Below are 22,757 nucleotides of genomic sequence, written 5' to 3'. Positions count from 1 at the left end.
TAGAGTCTTTGCAGTCGATTTTATACAGTGGACTCTCTACTGACTGCGTATGCAGAGCCTATAAATCCACTTGGGCACATATTTGAATGGAAGAGAGCTCATGGATATGTAGAAAAGACTAACCTTCCTCTAAAGTTTGTGGCACAAGCCGCGCGCGGAGAGTGAGAAGAATACCATCCAGAGGAGAATTTTGCAGACAAATGAAATGTGGTCGGTGTGGAAATTACGGGCATAACCACCAAAACTGTAGCGAACTGCTCACAATCGTGCGATGTATTGAAAATGTCAAAAACCATGACACAAATACCTCTCATCTAGTTTAGTTTATAACTAACTTTATCGTGTAACGATCTGTTGGTATGTGTTATAAATACCATTGATCAGGTCCCAAAGAAGAGTTTTTCATACTTTCTATTTTTTCTGTAAACAAAAACAAGTTGTAAGCAATCTTCATTTTTCTGTAAACAAAAAACAATAACAAACTGGAGTATTTCTATAATAGCAATCTTCATGTTGTAACATACTTTCTATTTTTTCAAAGTCTCGCTCTCTAAATCTCCTCTCTCTCAAAATCTCGCTCTCTCTCAAAATCTTGCTCTCTCAAAATCTCGCTCTCTCAATGTTTGAACTTTGAACCTTGAACTTTGATATAATGTTTTATATACCATTGATATAATGAAAAGAGTAGTAGCTCAATTATACATGTTTTGATAAAATGTATAATATTGAACTTTGAACTTTGAACTTTGATAAAATTATTTTATACATGTTTTACATACATAAAAAATACATGTTTTTACATACAAAAAAAATACAATAAAAAATACATGTTTTATACACATAAAAAATACAGAGTGTTCGCCCACAATTGACACGTTAACTGCATCCTATATTCACTCATTTTCTCCTGAGTGATTATAGACGAATTAACACCAACCACCAGATGTTCTAGTAATTTTATTGCAAAGATGAGCGACCCGTTTTGTATATCAGCGTTCATAGGTCGCGAGATTTTCCAATGGGATGTGGATAGGTCTGACTTTAAACGATCCACGTCAAAGTAATGAAGTAGGGATGGTACTATGACAGTCAATGGCTCCAACCAATTCACCAGCTTTGTCATTAGTGTGTATGACGGAAGTGAATCGAACACGAATATATAGCCTTTGTTAATGTGTTGCAAGGACCATCCAGTGCTCACTGGTATTCATTACCATATACATGAAATCCACATCTACCCGTTTGACATCGAATTTACCGGTGACGTAGTCCTTGTACGTGTCTTCATCCTTCCATGCTAGGGCAGCCTCCAGTCTCGTCTTATTCTTTATTCGTTTAAATACCCTGCCAGGATCATTAAGGTGATTTTCAAATAAAATGAGAAGATAAATAACGAAATATTCCATAGTAAAATGACTCTGCACAACAAAATATATCAAAATTTACTATTACACCAATTGGCAAGATGGTGAACTTGTGCATGCACATGTTAGGTCGAGTATAAAATTTTTCTTTCATAAAATGAAATAAAGTATTTATGAACTACATAAAAAATTACTATGTCAGTAAAAGTACAAGATATCCAACTGTAAAGAAGTCAAGACTAGGAAACTTACATCGCACTCGACCCACGAACTCAGTTCAATCAATTCCTTGAAAAATTGCTTGGAAAGTGGTTTACAGGAATTCTCTCGAACCTCGTTATCGGTATTCTCATCTAAGATCCAACCCATTATTTCTGTAAAGATATTAAATGGAACGGCATGTGCTACGTTGTATGCGACAATCACTCTGGATAGTGACGTAGGCACACTTGGGAGAGGATACTTAACCACACTTTTCTCATTTACTTGAGTTGGAGGTGTATATTTATCAACAACTTTTCTTTTACGAGTAGTTCTTTGAGATTCCTACATAAACAGATAATAAAAAATTACTCATCAAGAAATATAAAAATACAAACAAAGATTACTGATCAATAAATTACTCACCAGTATAACTCCTTCTGTGGTTGTAACAATACCAAACGTGTTGGCCTCTGGGATGTCAGACATGTCGGCCTCTATATGTGGCATGGTGAGTAAGTCAGACATGTCGGCCTCTGTTTGTGGGATGTCGGCCTCTATAGGTTCGATGTCAGTGGGCTGATGTTGTGGTATCGGACTTTAGAGGGGGGATGAGAGTAGGTGAAGTGGTGGTATTTTGAGGATCTATAGGGGGAATGAGAGTATCAGAAGCAATCGCATCAGTGATATCGGGATCCCGAGATGGGATGGATGACCTTGTCATCTCTTCATTCACCGTGGAACCCTTCAATTAGTAAAGTAAAATGATGAGTTCAAGAACACGAAAAAACTAAACACGTAAAGACATAAAATGATAGTAAGTGCAAACCTTGCACATAGACTGCAACAGTGACAAAATAGCCTACAATTGTCCTTTCATGTCTGTCATGTTTCACTCCATATTGGATACACGACTATCTAAACTCGATATACGACCATCCAACCTCGATAGTGAGCTGTCAATGGTCTACATGTACGAATAAATAGAATCGTTGTGATTGGCTCCCTCCCTGCGGGCAGCACACTCAGGACACTCTTCATTCATAGATCGTTTTCTATGGAAGTTCGCAAGATGGGTATCAGGTGAGTTCAACTCGTCCTCATTGCGTACATCCTCCACCACATCATGGAACATATCTCACTAGGTTTGTATGTCCCTCCTTCCACCCTTCCACATTCAGCATCATCGTGCTCAGAATGCTTGTGTTCATCCCCTCCCTCCACCCTTCCACATTCATCATTGTTACCTTCATGATGATCATCACCATCGCTTTCAGAACTACCCCCACTACTCAACCTATTTCCACTTTCAGTACTATCATCATTGGCACCTAGATCAAATATAGGTCGTCTGTCCACTGGGGTATCCCAAAACTCCCTCTCAGCGTCTGTCATGATAATACCCTCTTTAACCTTTATCTACATTAACAACCCAGTAAACTGGTTAGTGTCAATTTAACAACAAAATAAACATATTATGCATAGAGTAAACGTACATTGTTAGACTCGAATATGTCTCTCTCGAGTACTTTGAAGGACACTAAGTGAGAGCATGACCATTGTAATATGCAAGGCAAAGCCATCTTGCTCCTTCGCTCCGCAATGTTCCCAGTTATCGATGCAACTAGGATCTCATACGTCCATGTCTAAATAAAATTTAACATATATTAAGAACAATAGTAATGTTAAATCAAACAACATGATTATTATGTTAAGCAAATTTACCTGGAACACTTGTGGAAATCCACGCAAAGAGTACTTCATAATGTAATTTTTATTTCCTTTCATTTTCTTCTTGTATAGACTACTCTTATCATTCAATGCAGTCTTTAGGGCATCGAGTGTCCTCTCCTAAATAATGGTACCCTAATCTAGACTGTTGTAGTACTCTATGTTTTGAACGTCCTTAAAACGTTTAAGGTCCACTGCATTTTTCTTTTTGTTCTTTCCCATCATTGCAACCTCCGTATAGTAGACTAATGTGATCTTCACAGCATCCTCGTCATTTTCAAACTCCAACTCCTTGTATTTTTCTTCTAGTAGACGGACATGTAAGGTGTCCTTCGTCACTCAATCACCAAAATACTTGATTGCAAGTTCATACAAGGACTGCTCATTCTGATCAACTCGCGTAGGGGATCGCAACAAACCAATCATCAACAAAAAATCATCCTTAAAAAAAGTGACGACCTTTCCACAAACAAAGAATGAGATTGAGTCAGATCTCATCCTCTTCACTTCTCTCAACAACATATGATGGATAATTGGGTTGTTAAACACCATTTCAACGACTACAAATCACCCAAAAACTATTCTCTTGAACATCTCTAACTACCTTAGGGTAAGCTTCTCCTTTACAATCTTGTTCGCATTAGCAATGTGGGCCAAGCTCGTTACTTGATCGAAAAATCGATCGACTACAGGTATTCTGAAACGTGTTGATATCTTAAATCACTCCTGCATGAAATAAAGATCCAATTAGTAAACTCCTTCAGAAAAAAATTGTAAAAAACATTCTGTTTAAATCTCGTTGGCTTCGCTCTCGCTGGCATTGCTCTTGCTGGTATTGCTCTATAGCTCTCTCTGGTATCGCTCTTGTTAGTGTTGCTCTCTCTGGTATCGCTCTATCTGGCATCACTCTCGCTGGTATCGCTTTCTCTCTAGTATCACCCTTGCTGGTATCGCTCTATCTGGTGTTGCTCTCTCTAGTAACTCTCACTTATCTCGCTCACATTCTCTCTTTTTACTTGTCTTCAACCACAGGACACATAAAAAACAAATAAAAAAACCATAGGTTCATAGTATTTTTAAATCTTAGAACGACCCACCCTTTCTATTGTCGCTCTCTCTAGTATTGCTCTTGCCGATTTCACTCACATATCTCGCTCACAAACTCTTTTTACTCGTTTTCAACCACAGAACACATCAAAAACAAAAAATACAAAAAAAAAACCATAGGTTCACAGTATTTCTAAACCCAGAACAACCCATAAAACCCATAACCGATCAATTTAAGATATTTTCAGGCATAAATTGAAAGATTTACTGATCAAATTCGATTTATCGGTGACAATGGAATCGTTTGCAAGCCCAAATGATGGATTCTAAAGAGTTTTTAGTTTATGAGCGACACGAAGCCGTTATGCTTGGGAAATTTGAATGAAGAGTTTTTAGTTTTGGTTGGTTTTCAGTAAAAGGGTAAGAAAACGAAGAGGTAAGGGTAATTTATGTAATTTGGTATGACGATGATGTCACTAGAGGGTCAATTGACATTATTTTTTAAAAATGGATCATTTGACATTTTGGACCCAAAAAATGGGTCATCTATACAAATTTCCCATTTGATATTTGATATTTGACTTTGAATCTGATTCTATATTCCTCACTAAACTTTAAAAATGTTTGTTTTAGTCTTTGAATTTTTAAAAGTATTTATTTTGGTCCTTATTGTTAAGATTTTGTTTACTCTTTAAGAATGAATGAGTTGAGTAAGATGAAAATGAAGTAAAATGTTAACAACCAACGCGTCAAAACAGTGAACAACCAAAATCTTGAATGCACAATAAATTTTGAGATCTTTTATAAAGATGTCCAAAAAATCTATGGGGTTGGGGTCCGTGGGGACCCACCCCGAACGGGGCAGAGAATCGCGAATACATGGGGAATGGGTTAGGGAGTGGGGAATTTTTTTGCCCTTGCAATTTGGTTCGAGGACGAATATATTCCCCAACCCCGTCCCATGTCCCCGCTGCGTCCCGACTTTTGTATATAAATTATAAAATAATGAATATAATATATATATATATATATATATATATATATATATATATATTATAGACTTTGTTAGGATAATTATGGAGGTTTTAATTATTTAAATTTAAGACTTTATTACTTTAATTCCTTAGACATTGTAATATTTGAGATACGATTTCTAATTATTGAATTTTAATTTATAAAAATTATGAGAATTTAATATTTTAATTATATCCTTTTAAATGGAATGTGTATTATTGTTTTTATTACCAAATTTGATAATATTTTATTTAAATGAAAGTTGTATTAGATATGTTTAAGGAATTTTAAAATATATATATATATATATATTTATTTAATTGAAATAAAAAATTATTAGAAAAAAATGATGATAGAGAAATATTTCCTGCAGAGAACCTGATCACTACAAAATCCCTGCAGAGAAATTCGCGGGAACGAGGAATAGAATAGGGGGTGGGGACGATGAGGGTTTTCCTGTCCCCCTACCCCGTGGACATTTCTAGTCTCTTGTAAACTATAGCTTTACCACCTAATTCAAAATTGAAATCTAAATTTTTTTATCGTTGGCTAACTTATTTAGTAGTTTAGTCATAAAAAAATACAAGTTATCTCACAATTTTGTTTAAGAGTTAAACATAATCTTAAGAGCAATGATCAAAGTAAGTACTTATTAAAAGCTCAGAGACTAGACTGAACATTTTTTAAAAAAGTTGACTAAAATAGAATAAGATTCAAAATTCACGGACTATTTTGATTTAAATCATTTTATTTTATTTTGTTTTGTTTTTTTGAGTTCCATTCAATTTGATTGTTTTGTTTTAGGTTTTCTTTATACAGATAACTTTAATTTTACAAAAAATCGGGACAAACAACTAAACTTATATGATTGTATCCGTTGAAATCATTTATTTCATTTTCACTAATTTATCCACCAATTTTAAGGAGCTTTTTCTTCTGCAAAGCCCAATCTTTCACAAAGTTAAGTTGGAAATCAACCAGTGAGGATTCGTTTGGTAATCATTTGATTTTTTAATTTTAGTTTTTAAAAATTAAGCTTTCAAACACCTCTATCACCTTTAAATTTCTTGCTTTGTTATCTACCTTTTGTAAACCCTTGAACTTGTTTTATTAGTTAATTAAGTTTAAGACCTTTTAATTACAAGTTAAGTTGTGAATCAACATTAATGGAATAAGTAAATTAAGTAAACGTGGTGAATGATGCGTCTGAAATGTATGAGAAGGAAAATTTTCAAAGTGTTATGACCATATGCGTTCAGGTTGTAGCTTGGTCAACGTGTAGAGAGGGGAGCGTAACAATGGTAAGCCGGAGAAGACAAGAAAATATGTTAAATATGGAATGTTGCATTCTCGGGTGAAGTAGAAACAAGTTAACACTTAGGAAAGGTGGAAGATTCCATGCGTTGGAACTATAAGGCACCATGCGACTAACTTTGTATGCCATTGATGAGGGCTAAGCCAGCAAGTGGTGCGATAGAAGGTCTTGCGTTGAAGGAAGAAGACATGGGCAACCACAAAGCCATGCAATCAAGTTTAAGCTGAGGAAATCAACTTAATTAACGAGCAAATAAGTTAGGTGGCAGCCTTGCATACATCAATAAAGTGATAAGCTTGCTAGGGGGCAAGTAATTAAGCAAACTTTTCATACAAACCCAAGTATAAAAGGATTTAACCAAGAAGGAGATTGTTTTGCCAAAACAAAATTTAACAACTAAGTGAGGGAGTGTCGTGCTATTTGAAGAAGTTGAAGAACTCTCGACCAACTGAAGGAGAATCTGGGGGATTTCTATTTGATTCTGGAGGAAATAATGCTCAAATTCTAAGGTAAGCAAAAGTTAAGATGTTTAGGAGCATTTTCTTTTAAATGAGTTTAGTTAAATGAATGTAGGAATTAAAGTTATGAAGTATGGAAGTTTGAATTTGGAATGATATTGTGGATGAATAAACAGACAGCCGCATACGAAGAACAAGCAAGCAACTAACTCAGTGATGTTATGCGTTAATGCATACAGCATAGCCAATCCACAACTAAAATGATCTGAGTACATCGCATAGTGGATGTACGTCGTATCGACTGAGAAGTGTTTCAATATTTAACCTAGCATATTGAGAAAGGATTCCCAATTATCTGCCAAGTTACTAGGTAAGATCGCCAAGGATAGTCGATGCATTAAGGATAGTTTTAATGTGTCGAACTTAGCTATGATGCAATGATTATTGGTATGGGTAAAGATAAACTATGCGTTAAGCTCAAAAGAGAGCTAAATATACTGACCAAGGGACCTTTCCTTTTCAGGGCAAAAGCAAATTGCTAAGGCATATAACCCCCTTGGATAAGTAGCTTAAAACACAACACAGGTTTTATGAATGATTCCTAACACATAGGTATTTCATATGAAGTTACTATCTCATGATTTACTTTAACGCATGCCTTAAAATGAATGTTGATCGCATGATCCATGTTTTTAAATGATAAAGTTATTTAAGAGTTTAATGTGTTTTCCGTTAGGCCTATGCCATTTTTTATTGCATGATGAAATTGATTAAGTATATTCTATATTTTACACGGCACCATGCATTAACATGAAACTATGAGGTATGATTATTTCAAATATGCATATTCTGTATATGTTCTTAAATGTTCAAATGTTTGTACCTTGTACAAATCCTACTCTAATGTTGGTACCGAAGATATGGTAAATAACCCAAATTACAATGATGTTAGGGATCCTTGATACCGAAGGTTTGGTAAGGTGGTCTGTACCCAATCCAGCTCTACGTACATGTATGACTATGTTATTGATGTTGATGAGATCGAGCAAAATGGCTCTCTCTCAACTAAGGTTAGTAGAGATTGAGTAAAAGGGCTCTCCCACATGTTCAGGTAGTGGAATAGGAGAGTTTTAGAAAAATGCTAATAAATTATTCTAGGGGTTTCTCTTCTTTTACATGATGTACTCTTATGATTTTAGTTCCATTTAAAAACCCTTAATATGTTTTAATAAATTCTTCTTAATAAACATGATTTAAAGTATGTTTTATTTAAGATAGTCACTCACTAGACTTTCCAGCTCACTCTTTTAAAATGTTTTCCTCCCCAGGTAGCAGTCGTCATCCCAAGGCTCTTAGACCCTCAACAATTTAGGTGGCTCATAATGTTTTGTTATTGATTCTTATGTCCATATCAAGAGATAGGAAAATAAAGTTTAGTTTGTGTTGTATTTAAATTTGGTTCTTGAATCTATTGCGTTTGCTGATGTTGATATTTCTGATTAGCACTAAATTATATGTTTGAAGTTGCTAAAATTATGTGTTTTAGAGCATTATAAACTGCTAATCAAGTTCAACAGGTACAAAAATTATAGGTTTCCAAGAGATTGTTGGACAGTGATTGTCATAAAAGGATTGACAATTGCTATCTTCACATCTATTCTCGAATTAAGAGGATAATCCGAAGAGGAATATGACACATTTTACCCATATTTTAAAAAACCAAGCCAAAATTTGAGAATTAAAAAAAGAAAATTTTAAGTTTGGTTAAAAATTTGACTATTGTACCTAAGAAAGATGCAAATCACTAAAAGAAAATATGAAAAAATAGGCTTTATTTTCAAAAACTAAAATTTAAAATAAAAAAGTGTTATCAAATGAGGCCTAAATAATTCAATTTTGACCTTTTATAACTCATTGAATGCATACAAGTTTATTATTTTCTAAAGAGATTCATCTAACAAAAGGATACCAAACGGTGAAAATTGCACTAGTCAAAACGAAATCATCGGGGGATATTCGGTTGGTGAAATTGCATGCTTTCTTAGCATAACCAACATTTAGGACACAAGTTTAAGTTCCTCAACTCCAAATTCAGATCCAAAAAATCCATAAACCAAACATAAAACGGCTGCAACACAAGTTGTTTGAAGTATATATACTTTTTGTACATATTTTATAACAAATAGAACTCACCAAAACATACAGGACGAAGCAAGAACAAGAACAAGCAAGAGAGCGCACTAAAAGCTGCTCCCCATTAAAGGTTATAACAAAATCTTCAAGAAGAAGCCAGAAACAGTTCCTGCTTAGTCCAAGAATGTTCAAGAACATGGTTCAATAAAAATTATACAGTCTACATATGAACCATGCACTTGATCACTCCATTAAAATTGTTATTTAATGCTAGTCAACTACATACCTACAACTTCTCCCAATCTGATCATAGACATCGTCTTCTTACAGGACGTTATATGCTCTTGAAGAAGCTCATATAGAAAGAGAAAGTCAAAGCACAAGTAAAAGAAGACAGTAACTAAGTAAGCAACTAAGCTTTGGTGAGAAGCTTGAGTTTCCTTTAATTAATGGTATAGATATACATTAACACAAACTTGGATTTAGGATCATAAAGAAGCTTGAATCAATAAGAATTAAGGGGGAGGGGCAACTAGCATAAAACAGTTATACACCTAAAAAACTCAATCTATACTCTACACTATACCACACCAAAAGCAAAGGAGAAAACAAAAGGGCAGGCAATTATCAAATGAAGCAATCTGATCTGTAAACTTAGAGAATATCATCGTAAGCAACAACTTCCCTTCCCCTGAAAGGCACATCCGACCTTGAAGAACTATTGCTTCTTCTGGGGTTGACAATGGTTGAAGCGAGCTTATTGCCTCTTCCATGTCTGCTCAGCGGCACTTCTGCCCGCAAGAGCTTTGAAGACAATTCTTTATTCTTGTTAACACCAACGTTAATCCCTTGCCGCCATTGGACTTGAGGATCATTCGCCCATAGTACCTGAACCTGTGGGAATATCCTCAATTTCATCATTCAGAATGACAGATATCACAGCAGCAAATCCAATTCAGTCTCAATCCCAGACAATTATAGAGATTTGCACGCAAAATCAGGACCTAAATTCAGAAGGGTGTTGACATTTTCTTTGTTTAGAAGCAAAAAACAGAATAAATAATGGTTCCATATTGTCAATTCAGGTAGCAAACAGTAGAAATTAAACTAAATCTGGTACATATATCTCTACTCAACAAAAATTATCAGAGTAAAAGCTTCAACACATACTCTCACTTTTCGCAAAGAGTTAGAAGGGCAGAGAGAAGAAGGTACCTTTTTGGAATCAATGGTGAAGGCGAAGGAGGGATCAAGGGCCGCGGCCATGGCGGCATCAGCGGAGTCTTTAGTGCGATAAGTGATGTAGCCAACACAATCACGGTCGATTCGGATGCGGGAGATGGATCCGTAGATCTCAAATCGGGACTTCAAGTCAAGCACCGAACAGTGTGAAGGTAGGTCAACGACGACTAGGGCAAGCGGTGGCGCAGGCTTTGACAAGGGTTTGTCCATATCCTCGTCCTCCGTAGGCGACGGTGCCGGTGGCGGAGGGCGCCGTCTCTTAGCGACAGAGGTAGGTAGGTGGGAGGAAGGGTAGGGTTTATCTCTCTTGCGACCCATTGGTTTCCCGGTGGAGCGACGGTGGAGAATGGGCGGCGCCAAAAAGATTATGCTTTACGCTCCAATTCCACCTCCGGCCTCTGCCAATTTAGCCCCTTACACGTTCCAATCAATAATTTGCATTTTATAATTTATACTTTGTATTGGAAAATTTCCACATATTACATGAAAAAAAAAACAAAACAAAAAAACAAAAAAAACACATTTAGTCCGTGGAATTCCATCAAAGTAATAATTTAATTCTTAAATCTTTAACTTGTAATCATGAATTGTAATACATAATTATTAGTCTACATTGAACCAAAATATATATATATAGTCTACTATAAATTGTGGATTAGAGATCAAATTTGGATTTTTCATAGTAAATATTGAATTGTTACAGATTTAAAAGTTTTGCTGATTAAATTATTATAAATTGAAGTTTAGAAACTAAATTATTACACTTATAAAATTTAGGATTAGGATCTCAACTCTTGGAGGTTGTCTGACATGGTGAATTGAGTTCATATGTCTATGGAGTTCGTATTTCTATGTTTTGGGTGTTTAAATGTTGAGATTATACACTTTTTTTGGGAAATTTTTTTATTCAATAATTCTACACATATATTTTTTAATAAAATATATATTGCATTTTATTTTATTATTTTTTAAACACACATGTATTGTTGGGAGTTTTTGGCTATGAGGTTTAAGGTTTATCTTTGGATCATACATTTAAATTTTTTTTTAAAAAAAATTAAGCAATCAATTTACAATTTGTGCAAGTGACATTTCTAGTTGAGTCATTTTATTTTAACACTGTTATAAAAACTTTTTAAAATAAAAACACACACGTGTCTGACAATTTTTTTAAAAAATGTTTTTACATATAAGTTTGTTTGGTTTATTACATGATAAAAATGATTTTATTAATGTTAAATTACTATAAAGAATGACATAATAAAATATTATGAATTAATAAAAAATTATGAATTCAAAGTTTTGACGGAAATTATAATTTTATATCAAGAAAAGTGTTATTATTGACAATTTTATGCATCAGCTTAAATATAAACATTTATTGATGTTTAATATGTATTTTTAACTAATAGTTATTTTTAAGCTTTAAATTAAGGTTTTATTGATGATTTTATGTCAAAACTCGTGTGTCAACGAAGCCCAATTTGTAGTAGTCATAATTTAAAATAATGGTCATCGGAGTTGGTAGAGTAGTTGCCATCGAAGGTCACCGGAGATGGGCATCGATAATGATAGTTGGACGTTGTCGGAATTGGGCATAGGCATTGGTTGCCGAAATTGGCTGTCAGATTTGGCTGTTGGAGGTGGTCATTGAAGTTGGTCGTTGAAGGTGGTCGACGAAGTTGAGCAACGAGACATCGATGGTTATGAGAGTTGAGTGCATTGTTGGTAGACATGGTATAAAATGCCATTGACATACAAAGTTTGTCTCCCAAATAATGAGTTGCGTTTATATCTCAACTTTGAGTTCATATCTCAACTCATCTCATCTCATCTTCTCACCCCAAATATTCCCTTGGTATTATCGTAAAAGTATGTGTTAAAATTTATCTAGATTTCTATTAAAATATATGAATTACATTATTACACACATGAATAGTTGAGATTCAAGGAATACTTAGACACATGAATTACTAAATACATTGATGAATGTTCATGTCTTGATGAAGAGTGACATGTATTAGTATTTAATGTTAATGTCTTTTGATGTACTTTTTGTTAGAGTTGACATTCAACGTGCAGAAAAGATTTAGATCTTAAGCACTCTAATTATATTAATTTTATAAATAAGCATGCAAAGTCATACATAGCAAATTAGGGTTAGAATGTACAACCTTTGTAGAACTCCAAAAATGATGTTATCTCTCTTTGTTATCTAATCACGAATGGTTCGTAAACAACCACAAGAATCTTCCTCGCTATTATATATCTAGCCTTGGAACAGATTATGGAATCCAAATTGTGAAGAAATTGAAGGGAATTTTGGGATTGAAGAGATTTTGGTATGAGAATTTGAAAGAATAAAATTCTTTCAAAAAAACACATTTGCATGAACTTTTTCCTCCATCAATTTTTTTCTATTTATAGTGTAATTACATGCAAAGAGACTTAATCTCAAGTTGACACTTAATTTTATATGCATTAAGTGGAATTTGAGGTGTTTTAGTAAGTGAAAAAAGTAGGATAATTCCACTCACTTAAAAAATTCATTTAATCTTTTGAATTTCAAAAAACTCAATTTAAATAAATTTTAATGTTAAATAAAATTAATTTTAAATAAAATTCATTTCTTTAAAATTAATTTTAATAGTTAATTTTAAATAATTAATTAAACAATTTAATTAATCAAATTAATTTAATTTCAAATATTAAATTAATAAAATACCAATCCCAAATGTGAATACCCATTCACGTGTATAATTTTTAAATCAAATTTAAATAATCTCATCTCTCCAATTTCATTTAATTCAACAATTAAACTATATAATGACATTTATTATATCATATATAATTAACGATTATCTCCTAAACCGAAATTGAATGTTTCAAATTCTCTCATCACACTATCCTAAGGTTTAGTTCGATATGAGATAGCAGGGACCTATTGGACCTACAAATCATAAGTTCCAATGATTTGAGATTAACTGGATAAATTTTTTAACCTAATTAACCAATATTCGTTAATTGTTGGGGCACTCCATTGAAGCCTAGTAGATGCACTTCTCCTCAATATATTTCTGTTCATATGATCTAACCATGATTAATAAGTCAATTCTTCAAAGATTATTCGTAATTACAGTTGGATTAAAATTACCGTCTTACCCATGTAATTACATCTTGTTCCTTAAGTTTCATTGATCCTCTAATGAACAATTGGTTTATGGTCCAGCCACTAAACCGAGTCCCTTTCAAGACAATGAGATGGTGGGGTCCCTTGTTCAAGACCCGGAGTTAGCTCTTAAGAGAATAACCTATCTATTATCTCTAGAATTAAGTAGGAGCGAATTCCATTTTGCAGGATTATGTCCACAGTTATCTATCCGGTCTTACCCTTAAAATGGAAGACATACTAAGTCGGCGATGTTGAGTCACTCTCACCCATGCAGATTAAAGGATAATCCCGAATAAATAGGAGTTCATGATTAGCTTAGGATTAAGATTGAGTTACCTAGGTCATCAAATTAAAATAGTTAGTTTTAATAGTAAACAACGTTATAAAGAAAAGTGACTATTTCTTGGTCCGGTCTTATGCAAATATTTTTTGCATAGGATGTCCCCACTCACATATCTTTATATGAACGATTTCAGGATTGCATCATTTGTATCAAATACAAGGCAGGCCACATCCATAGTGCCCTCAGGATAAGGTATCCAACCTTATCCTTATACGTAACTATTTTGACTATATACTCAAACTTGAAAAATTTTTATGTCTCCACATAAAGTTCAAGTATTCATGCTATAGCCAAAGGTTCGCTAGTTTATTGGATTTAGGCTTTAACATGTGCAATTTACGTATTCAATAATAACTTTACTGAATAAACCTTAATAACATCCTTATTACAAATAGAATATGTTTAATGTTTACAAATTGGGAGTTTTAGGGCATACAACGCAACACTTTTATACTAGTATAAATATGTGAGATTTCTCATCTGTAAGCAAGAATAGAAAGAAAACAAGTTAAGAAATATTCAAGTTCTGATTTCTTCTAATTTGTGTGAGTAAGAGAACAATCTTCTTCTCTTGTCTCTTGATTTATATTCTGAGGGTCTACTACATTTCCAAGAAGTGGTATTAAAGCTAAGATCATAAATGGATTCAAATGGTAACATGTTGTAACCCCAACTTCCTAGATTCAGTTGGAAGAATTTTAGTTAGTGGAGTATCTAAATGAAAGCGTTATATGGCTCACAAGAATTGTGGGATATTGTTGAAAGAGGATACACTCACAATCAATAACTTGTTGGGTTGAGAGAAAATCATAAGAAAGACAAGAAGACTTTATTCTTCATTTATCAAGTTGTTGTTGAATTTATTTTCGAGAGAATTTCAACTGCTACTTCTGCGAAGACAACTTTAGATATTTTACAATTCACCTATAAGGTAAAAATGGTAAGACTACAAGTTCTCAGATCTGAATTTGATTGCATTAAAATGAAAGAGACTGAAACTATTGAAGAATTTTTTAATTGTATTCTTGTAATTGTTAACAATTTGAGAACAAATGGTGAAGAAGTACATGATCAAATAGTTGTAGAAAAGATTCTTAGAAGTATGCCAAGAAAGTTTGGGCATATTGTTGTTGCAATTGAAGAATCAAAAGACTTATCTACACTGTCTGTAAATAGCTTGATGGGTTCTTTTTAAGCCCTTGAGCTTAAACTAAAACAATTTGATGTCAATCTTGAGGAAGCTTTTCAGATGAAAACTTCATTCAGAGGCGATTCTCGTGGAAGATGTGGTTGTCATGGCAGACGAGGAGGTGGAAGAAACTACGATAAGAAATGGTGTGAACTTTGAAAATCCACAAGAAAGCTTTTCTTCATCTTGAGGAAGAGAAAGCGAAAGAGGAAGAGGTTTTGGTAGAAACCAAGGAAGTGATCGAGGTAATTTTTCTCACTTTTAATATTTTAATTGTAAAAAGTACGGTCCTTTTCAAGTAAATTTTTGGGCACCGAAAAATGGAGATGAAAATTCCACCATGATGCATAAAGAGGAGAACTGTTGGGCCTGCACACTTGATATACTGAATTGTGAAAGCCCAAATGATGAAATGTTGGCCCTCTTTTATGATCCAAATCGTGATCAACCAAGTTATTTTTCCCCAAATTAAATTGGTTGGTAGAAACTTGGTCCTCCTTTCTCTATGATCTTCCAGTTGATGTGCAACACGTGGAATGATCCACTATCTTTTGCCTGATGGAAGGAAAAGCTTTGATTTCTGATGGGAATTTTTCAGAACAATTAATTTCTTTCTCTCTCCCGTTCTCTCTATCATTTTGCAGAAATTTTTTGCTAACCCTTTCTTTCTTTCTGATTGTTTCAAGTGATTGTCGTGAGTATGAAGAAGAAGAAGAACATGCAATCTTGTAAAGAGAAAGAAGAGGAAGAGATCTACACGATAATATACGTGGTTTGGCAAACGAAGCCTACATCCACGGGAAGGAGAAGAGTTTTTATTTAAGAGCTAAGTCACACTTTTTCTTTACAGATTTTAGCTTTCTTGTAAGCTTCTGTAAGTTGTTTCTACAAATTGCATATTTATACATTTGTCTGATACAAGTAGTTACAAAAACAAGCTGTAAAGAAGAAGAAATGTAAAAGCCTGTTGAATATTCAGTTGAATTCTTGAGCTTATTTTACTTCAAATCTCTACCTTAAGCTCAACATGCAAGCTCTTCTCCTTCCAGATTTAACATGTCTTCACCCTCTTTCAGGAAGCTGGAAGCCGATCTGACCAAGATAGTTCACTAGCTTGAGCTTCGAAACTGGTTTGGTAAGCATATCAGTGGCATTCTTGCTGGTATGAAACTTTAACACTTCGACTTCACCTTTTTCTATTCAGTCTCTTACAAAATGATATTTAATATCTATGTGTTTGGTCTTTGAATGGTATTGATGGTTTTTGGAAAGATGAATGACACTTTGGTTATCAGAATAGATCTTTACTACTGTTTGATTAATACCAAAGTCCTTCATCAACTCCTTTAATCACAATGCTTCTTTTATTGCTTCTGATAAAGCCATGTATTTTGCTTCTGTGGTTGATAATGCTGTGATTGACTGCAAATTTGCTTTCCAACATAATAAATTTGGACCATATAAAAATAAATAACCTATTAATGATCTTCTTTTGTCCTGGTCACCTGCAAAATCTGAATCAACATATCCATATAGCTCTAGATTTGTTTCTTTTGTACTTTGATATGTTAATTTTGACTGTTTAGACCAAATTAAGTATTTTAATATCCATTTTGTTGCTTCCCCGTGCCTTTTTCTAGGGTTAGACATGTATCTACTAACAAGACTAGTGTTGTAGGATAGGTCTGGTCTAGTAGATATCATTAGATACATTAGACTACCTACTGCTTGATTGTATGGAATTAATTGCATTTGAGTCAAATGTTCTATGTCTATTTCCTTTGGTGAGTTTTCTGAAGAAAGTTTAAAATGATTAGCAATAGGTATAGTGACAGGTTTTGCATTAGACATATTAAATCTGTTAATAACCTTTCCACAGTAGTTTAATTGACTAATGGTTAGAATAGAGGAAGCCCTGTCTCTACTTATTTCAATCTCAAGAATCTTTTTAGACTTACCCGAATCCTTCATGTCAAACTCTCTCTTTAGGAGATCTTTGACATGTCTTAAATCCTCCTTAGATTTCCCAGCTAGTAATATATCATCAACATAGAGTAGTAGATAGACTTTGTCCTTATAGGTTATTGAATTAACATAAGAACAAATGTCATGAATTTCTTTGAAATTCAATACTCTCTATGTAATCATTAAATCTTTTGTACCAGCATCTAGAGGATTGTTTAAGACCATATATAGGTTTGTTTAGGAGACAGTAAAGGTCTTCCTTTCCTCTTTCTTCAAACCCTTTAGGTTGAACCATATAGATAACCTCTTCTAGATTTCCATGAAGGAAAGCTGTTTTAACATCTAGTTGATCTAGTTCAAGGTTGTACTAAGCAACTAGAGATAAAAGAAGTTTAATAGAGGTTTGTTTTACTACTGGTGAAAAAATTTCAGAGTAGTCTATACCTTCCCTTTGAGTAAACCCCTTAGCCACTAACCTAGCCTTGTACTAAGGCTTTTCTTCTTTGGTAGAACCTTCATTTAGTTTATATATCCACTTAGAAGCTATAGGTTTGCATCCTTTAGGAAGAGGGGCTAGGGTCCAAGTATTATTGACAGTGAGTGATTCCATTTCTTCACACATAGCTTGAATCCAAGACCTAGCTTTAGGACAGTTTACTGCCTCTTCAAAAGTAGCTGGTTCTTGGTCATTAAGTGCTATTGTGGCATTTAGAACTAGGTTCATGTAATTAGTTTCAGTATACCTAGTCAGAAGAATTATCACTCTTCTTTGTCTATCCCTAGCCAATGAATACTGACTTAAATCAGGTAGAACTTCAGTATTCTTAGTATACTCATCTGAGTTTTCCTCTTCTTTTTCTTCAGTTTCATTAGGAGGGTTATGACTAGTGGAAGAATCTTTAGGTGTCTCCACCTCAATCCTAGCAGTATTAGGACTTTTAGAAACTTTATAAGTTGTTTTTTCTTTTTGCATAAACATCTCTTTTTCTCTAAAAGTGACATCCCTGCTTATAACAAATCTTTTCTCAATAGGATTCCATATCTTAAAGCTGTTAACACCTTCTGAGAACCCAACAAACATACACTTTACAGCCCTAGGCTTTAGTTTCCTCTGACTTTGGTGAATATAGCCAACACACCCAAATACCCTTAGATTTTCTAGGTTAGGTGGATGTTTTGTCCATTTTTCTTCAGGAGTTAAGAAGTTTAGGGAGGAATGAGGACACCTATTTAAGGTGAATACAGTGTAGCTTGCTGCTTCAGCCCAATACTTTTCACTAAGGATTACATCTGAAAGAAGACATCTAATCCTTTCCATGATAGTTCTATTAAGTCTTTCAGCAACTCCATTCTGTTGAAGAGTAAATCTAACAATCCTATGTCTAGTTATTCTTGTTTCTTTACAAAACTTATTAAACTCTTCACTACAAAATTCTAGTCCATTATCAGTTCTTAAGTATTTAATTTCTTTAGAAGTTTCCTTCTCTATCATGAATTTCCACTCCTTAAACTTATCAAACACTTGGTCTTTAGTTTTAAAGAAGTAAACCCAACTTTTTCTAGAGAAGTCATCAGTAAAAGAAAGTAAATACTTTGAGCCACTTAGGTTAGGTGTAGAAGCTGGACCCCATAGGTCAGAGTGAATATAATCTAGGATAGCTTTTGTGGTGTGTTGTGCTTTAGTGAAACTTTGCCTTGTGACCTTTCTAAAAACATAGTGTTCACAAAAAGTTAGATTTTCTGAGAGACCTTTAGGTAGAATCCCTTATTTAGATAGGACTTTTAAGCCTTTAACACTAATGTGAGACAATCTCTTGTGCCAAACATCAGCCTCTGTGATCTCATTTTTGGTGGCAACATATGCCCCTATCATCATTTCAACTCCTTTGACCACAAATAAGTCATTTATCTTTTCCACAACTAGTATTACCTTAGAATCTTTTAACACCTCAAGGGTTTCTCCTTTACCACTGTATTCACACCCAATTGCATCAAGCATACCTATGGAGATTAGGTTTCTCTTAAGAAGTGGAACATATCTCACATTCCTAAGAAGTTTAATAGTTTCATCGTTAAGTTTCATAGAAAAGAGCCAATGCCTTCTATCCTACAGCCTTGGTTGTTTCCCATATAAACCATTTCTCCTTCAATTTCTTTAAAGGTGTTGAACATGGTCTCATTGAGGTCATGTAATAGGTGCATCCAGAATCTATGACTCAATCATGTTTTCCTAGAGGATTTATATGGTTGGATTTGTCTAAGGTTGAGGCTAAAGCATTTGAGTAGATAAAAGAACCTTTTTCAACAGAAGCTTCGGGTTGTTTGCCTTTAGAGTCCTTTTCTTTCTCTTGGTTCTTCCTCTTTAGAATAAAACAGTCTTTGATTAAATGTCATTTCTTTTTGCAATACTTACATTTTAATTTATGTTTAGACTTGTTATCTTCTGAATTATGTGGTTTTCTGTCCTTTGAGTGATTTGGTTTAAAGTTTCCTTTAGCAAATAACCCTTCACCACTAGGATGATCCTTTCAGTTTCTAACTTTAGCTCTCTAGTTCTTAGGGCTGATATTATAGTATTAGTACTTATACTATCCCTTCCATATTTTAGAGCATTTTTTATCTCCTTATAGAGTTCAGGCAAAGAATTAAGAAGTACATAGACCTCATTCTCATCACTAAGTTTTTCTCTTATGATTTTGAATTCAACAACAATTTTCTTGAACTCATCTAAATTATTAGTTAAAGATTTTGATGAATCCATTTTAAATGTAAAGAATTTCTCCCTAAGGTACATTTTACTAGGAAGATCTTTGGTAGCATATAATTCTTTCAGTTTAGTCCATATCCTATAGGCTGTTTCTTGATCTAAAACTTGTCTTAAAACACTATCACTAAGGTTTAGGACCAACGTACCATAAGCTGTCAGCTCCCAATCTTCTTTTTTCTTGAGTTATCACTATGGTTGGGAGAGTTGATGGGTCAAGGAGAACTTTGTGAACCTTCTGTTGGCCGAGAATTGCTTTGATTTTGGCCTTCCATAGGCCAAAATCTCCTTTGCCATCAAACTTCTCTACTTTGAATCTTGCTACTGATATCTTGGAGTGAAAAACTTAAATCTTGAATCTTCAAGTACTACAATCTTGTAAGTCTTTTGCTCTGATACCACTTTGTTGGGCCTGCACACTTGATATACTGAATTATGAAAGCCCAAATGATGAAATGTTGGCCCTCTTTTCTGATCTAAATCGTGATCCACCAAGTTATTTTGCCCCAAATTAAATTGGTTGGTAGAAACTTGGTCCTCCTTTCTCCATGATCTTCCAGCTGATGTGCAACACGTGGAATGATCCACTATCTTCTGCCTGATGGAAGGAAAAGCTTTGATTTCTGATGGGAATTTTTCAGAACAATTAATTTCTTTCTCTCTCTCGTTATCTCTATCGTTTTGCAGAAATCTTTTGCTAACCCTTTCTTTCTTTCTGATTGTTTTGAGTGATTGCCGTGAGTATGAAGAAGAAGAAGAACATGCAATCTTATAAAGAGAAAGAAGAGGAAGAGATCTACACGATGATATACGTGGTTCGACAAACGATGCCTACATCCATGGGAAGGATAAGTGTTTTTATTCAAGAGCTAAGTCACACTTTTTCTTTACAGATTTTAGCTTTCTTGTAAGCTTCTGTAAGTTGTTTCTAAAAATTTCATATTTATACGTTTGTCTGATACAAGTAATTACAAAAACAAACTGAAAGAAAAAGAAATGTAAAAGGCTGTTGAATATTCGGTTGAATGTGTAAGACCCTAACATTAAATCTAAAGTGAGAAGTTAAATGAAGAAGAAAAATCCTAAGAAAGAATATTGGAGCAAAGGGGGGAAAACATTAAAATTACCCAAAAAGGTAGCCAAAATTCCAAACACCTATGAAGGGCTTAAAACATGTTGGATGCAAGAAGGCATGGAGGATGGAAACAAGAAAACTTGAAAAATGGCTAAGGGTTGCATACAACCAACACAAAGGCATACATGAGCCATGGGGACACGGGTAGGAAGCATGCGTCGAGTGAACATGCTATGTGTGCAGGCCATGCGTTAAAGCCAAGCGCACAGGCCATGCGCCAAGCACGTAGCCATGCGTCGAGGACAAGCGCACAGGTCGTGCATTAAAGCGTGTAGCCCATGCGTCGATGGTTATGTCAAGCGCGTAGCCATGCGTCGATGGTGTATGCCAAGCGCACAGCCATGCGTCGATGATGTATGCCAAGCACGCAGCCATGTGTCGATGGTGTATGTCGAGCATCCTGCCTATGCGTCGAACGGGCAAGTGGGCAAGCCATCCTATGCGTTGAAGCGCTGCCGAGTCTGTCGAGCAATCATGCGTCGATGCGCTATACCAAGCGCACGCCCATGCAGTGAGACACGCCCACGCGGCCGAGAGTGCCTATGCGGCCGAGCATGCCTATACGACCAAGCGCACAAGCACCTAGGCAGCACACCATGCGTCCATGCTTAGTAGGTCGAGCAAGCACACCTAGCAAACCATGCGTTGAGGGTGAGCGGCCACGCTATACGTTGGGGATGGCCAACTCATGCATTGGCTAAGTAAGAGTTTGATGAAGGAAAGGTGAATTGCTATGCGTTAAGGATAAAAGGGAAGGCTAATTAATGGAAAACTTCAAGAGAGGATGCTAATGGTATACGAGCATAAGTCTTAAACAATTTAAGTAGAGAAATATGTGAAGTATTTAAGTAATTTAGGTGGAAAAAGGAGGATCACACAAAATTCTAGTATGAGGTAGACAAAGGAGATTTCATGCAATTGAAGTCTTATCACCTCAAGCAGGAGGTGGGTGAAGGAGATTTCATGCAAAGAAGGAGATTTTGGCTGGCAAGCTAAAATGAGAACAACTCAAGGCTAGGTCGGGTAGACTGAGTATTGGATGCTCCAAAGTGAGACAAATGGGAGTTGAGTTGCCACAATGGGATGAGTTTGAAATGGCTATAAATAGAGGGGTTAGGTAGAAGGAATTTTTCATACCATCACTTAAATTGTGTGTTGAGAGCATATTTAGGGAGTTACGTTTGAGTTATTAGGCTGCCAAGTTGATTGGAGATCAAAAGAAACAAAGGTTGCGTTGGTGAAGCATTGAGTCAGTCGGACGCACAGCCAGCCCACACTCTGCGCGCACGCAGCGCTGCGTCTGTCCGTCCGTCCACACGCACCTCGCTCGATGCATCCCGCGTGCCAACCCAGTGTAGCTGCCTCTCTCGTACGACGCATCACGCTCAGCACAACGCACGCCCAACGCACGCCTAATGCAACGCACGCCCAAACGCGCCAGTCTTCTGTGCGGCACAACACGCCCACCCTGCCTACTCTTAACGGCCAGCTGCCTACCACGGTCCAAATAACCTCTAAAAAGGCTAATTTTGGTATTTTGGCTAAATTGGAGTAGGGTAAGCTGATGTTTTCATTATATAATAGTATTTTGGCTAGTTTGACATTATTTATTGATATAACAAATATTAATTGAGGAATTTCCATTGATATGGAGGAATTCTTAGGAAGGTATTCTCAAAGTGAT

At 35.1% G+C, this 22,757-nt stretch overlaps 1 protein-coding gene across 1 annotated transcript; it reads right to left on the bottom strand.

The window, feature by feature from the left end:
• Window positions 1–9,664: 9,664 nt before the first annotated feature.
• Window positions 9,665–10,948, bottom strand: LOC120081339 (uncharacterized protein At1g27050). Its single transcript, XM_039036096.1, has 2 exons — window positions 10,479–10,948; window positions 9,665–10,157 (listed from the first exon to the last, which is right to left on the bottom strand). Exons 1-2 carry the CDS (start codon window positions 10,821–10,823, stop codon window positions 9,918–9,920), a joined length of 585 nt encoding a protein of 194 aa, XP_038892024.1. The 5' UTR covers window positions 10,824–10,948; the 3' UTR covers window positions 9,665–9,917.
• Window positions 10,949–22,757: the final 11,809 nt, after the last annotated feature.

The sequence above is a fragment of the Benincasa hispida genome, chromosome 7 (assembly GCF_009727055.1).
Source record: "Benincasa hispida cultivar B227 chromosome 7, ASM972705v1, whole genome shotgun sequence".
In the NCBI taxonomy this organism is placed as follows: Eukaryota; Viridiplantae; Streptophyta; class Magnoliopsida; order Cucurbitales; family Cucurbitaceae; genus Benincasa; species Benincasa hispida.
This window is presented reverse-complemented; position numbering and strand designations above follow the sequence as displayed.

Bases quoted from the DNA above. Each gene is read 5' to 3' on its own strand.
- LOC120081339 (XM_039036096.1), bottom strand. From the start codon at position 10,823: ATGGGTCGCAAGAGAGATAAACCCTACCCTTCCTCCCACCTACCTACC. The intron at 10,158-10,478 runs GTACCTTCTTCT...ATATTCCCACAG, and splicing joins TCACCATTGATTCCAAAAAG to GTTCAGGTACTATGGGCGAA.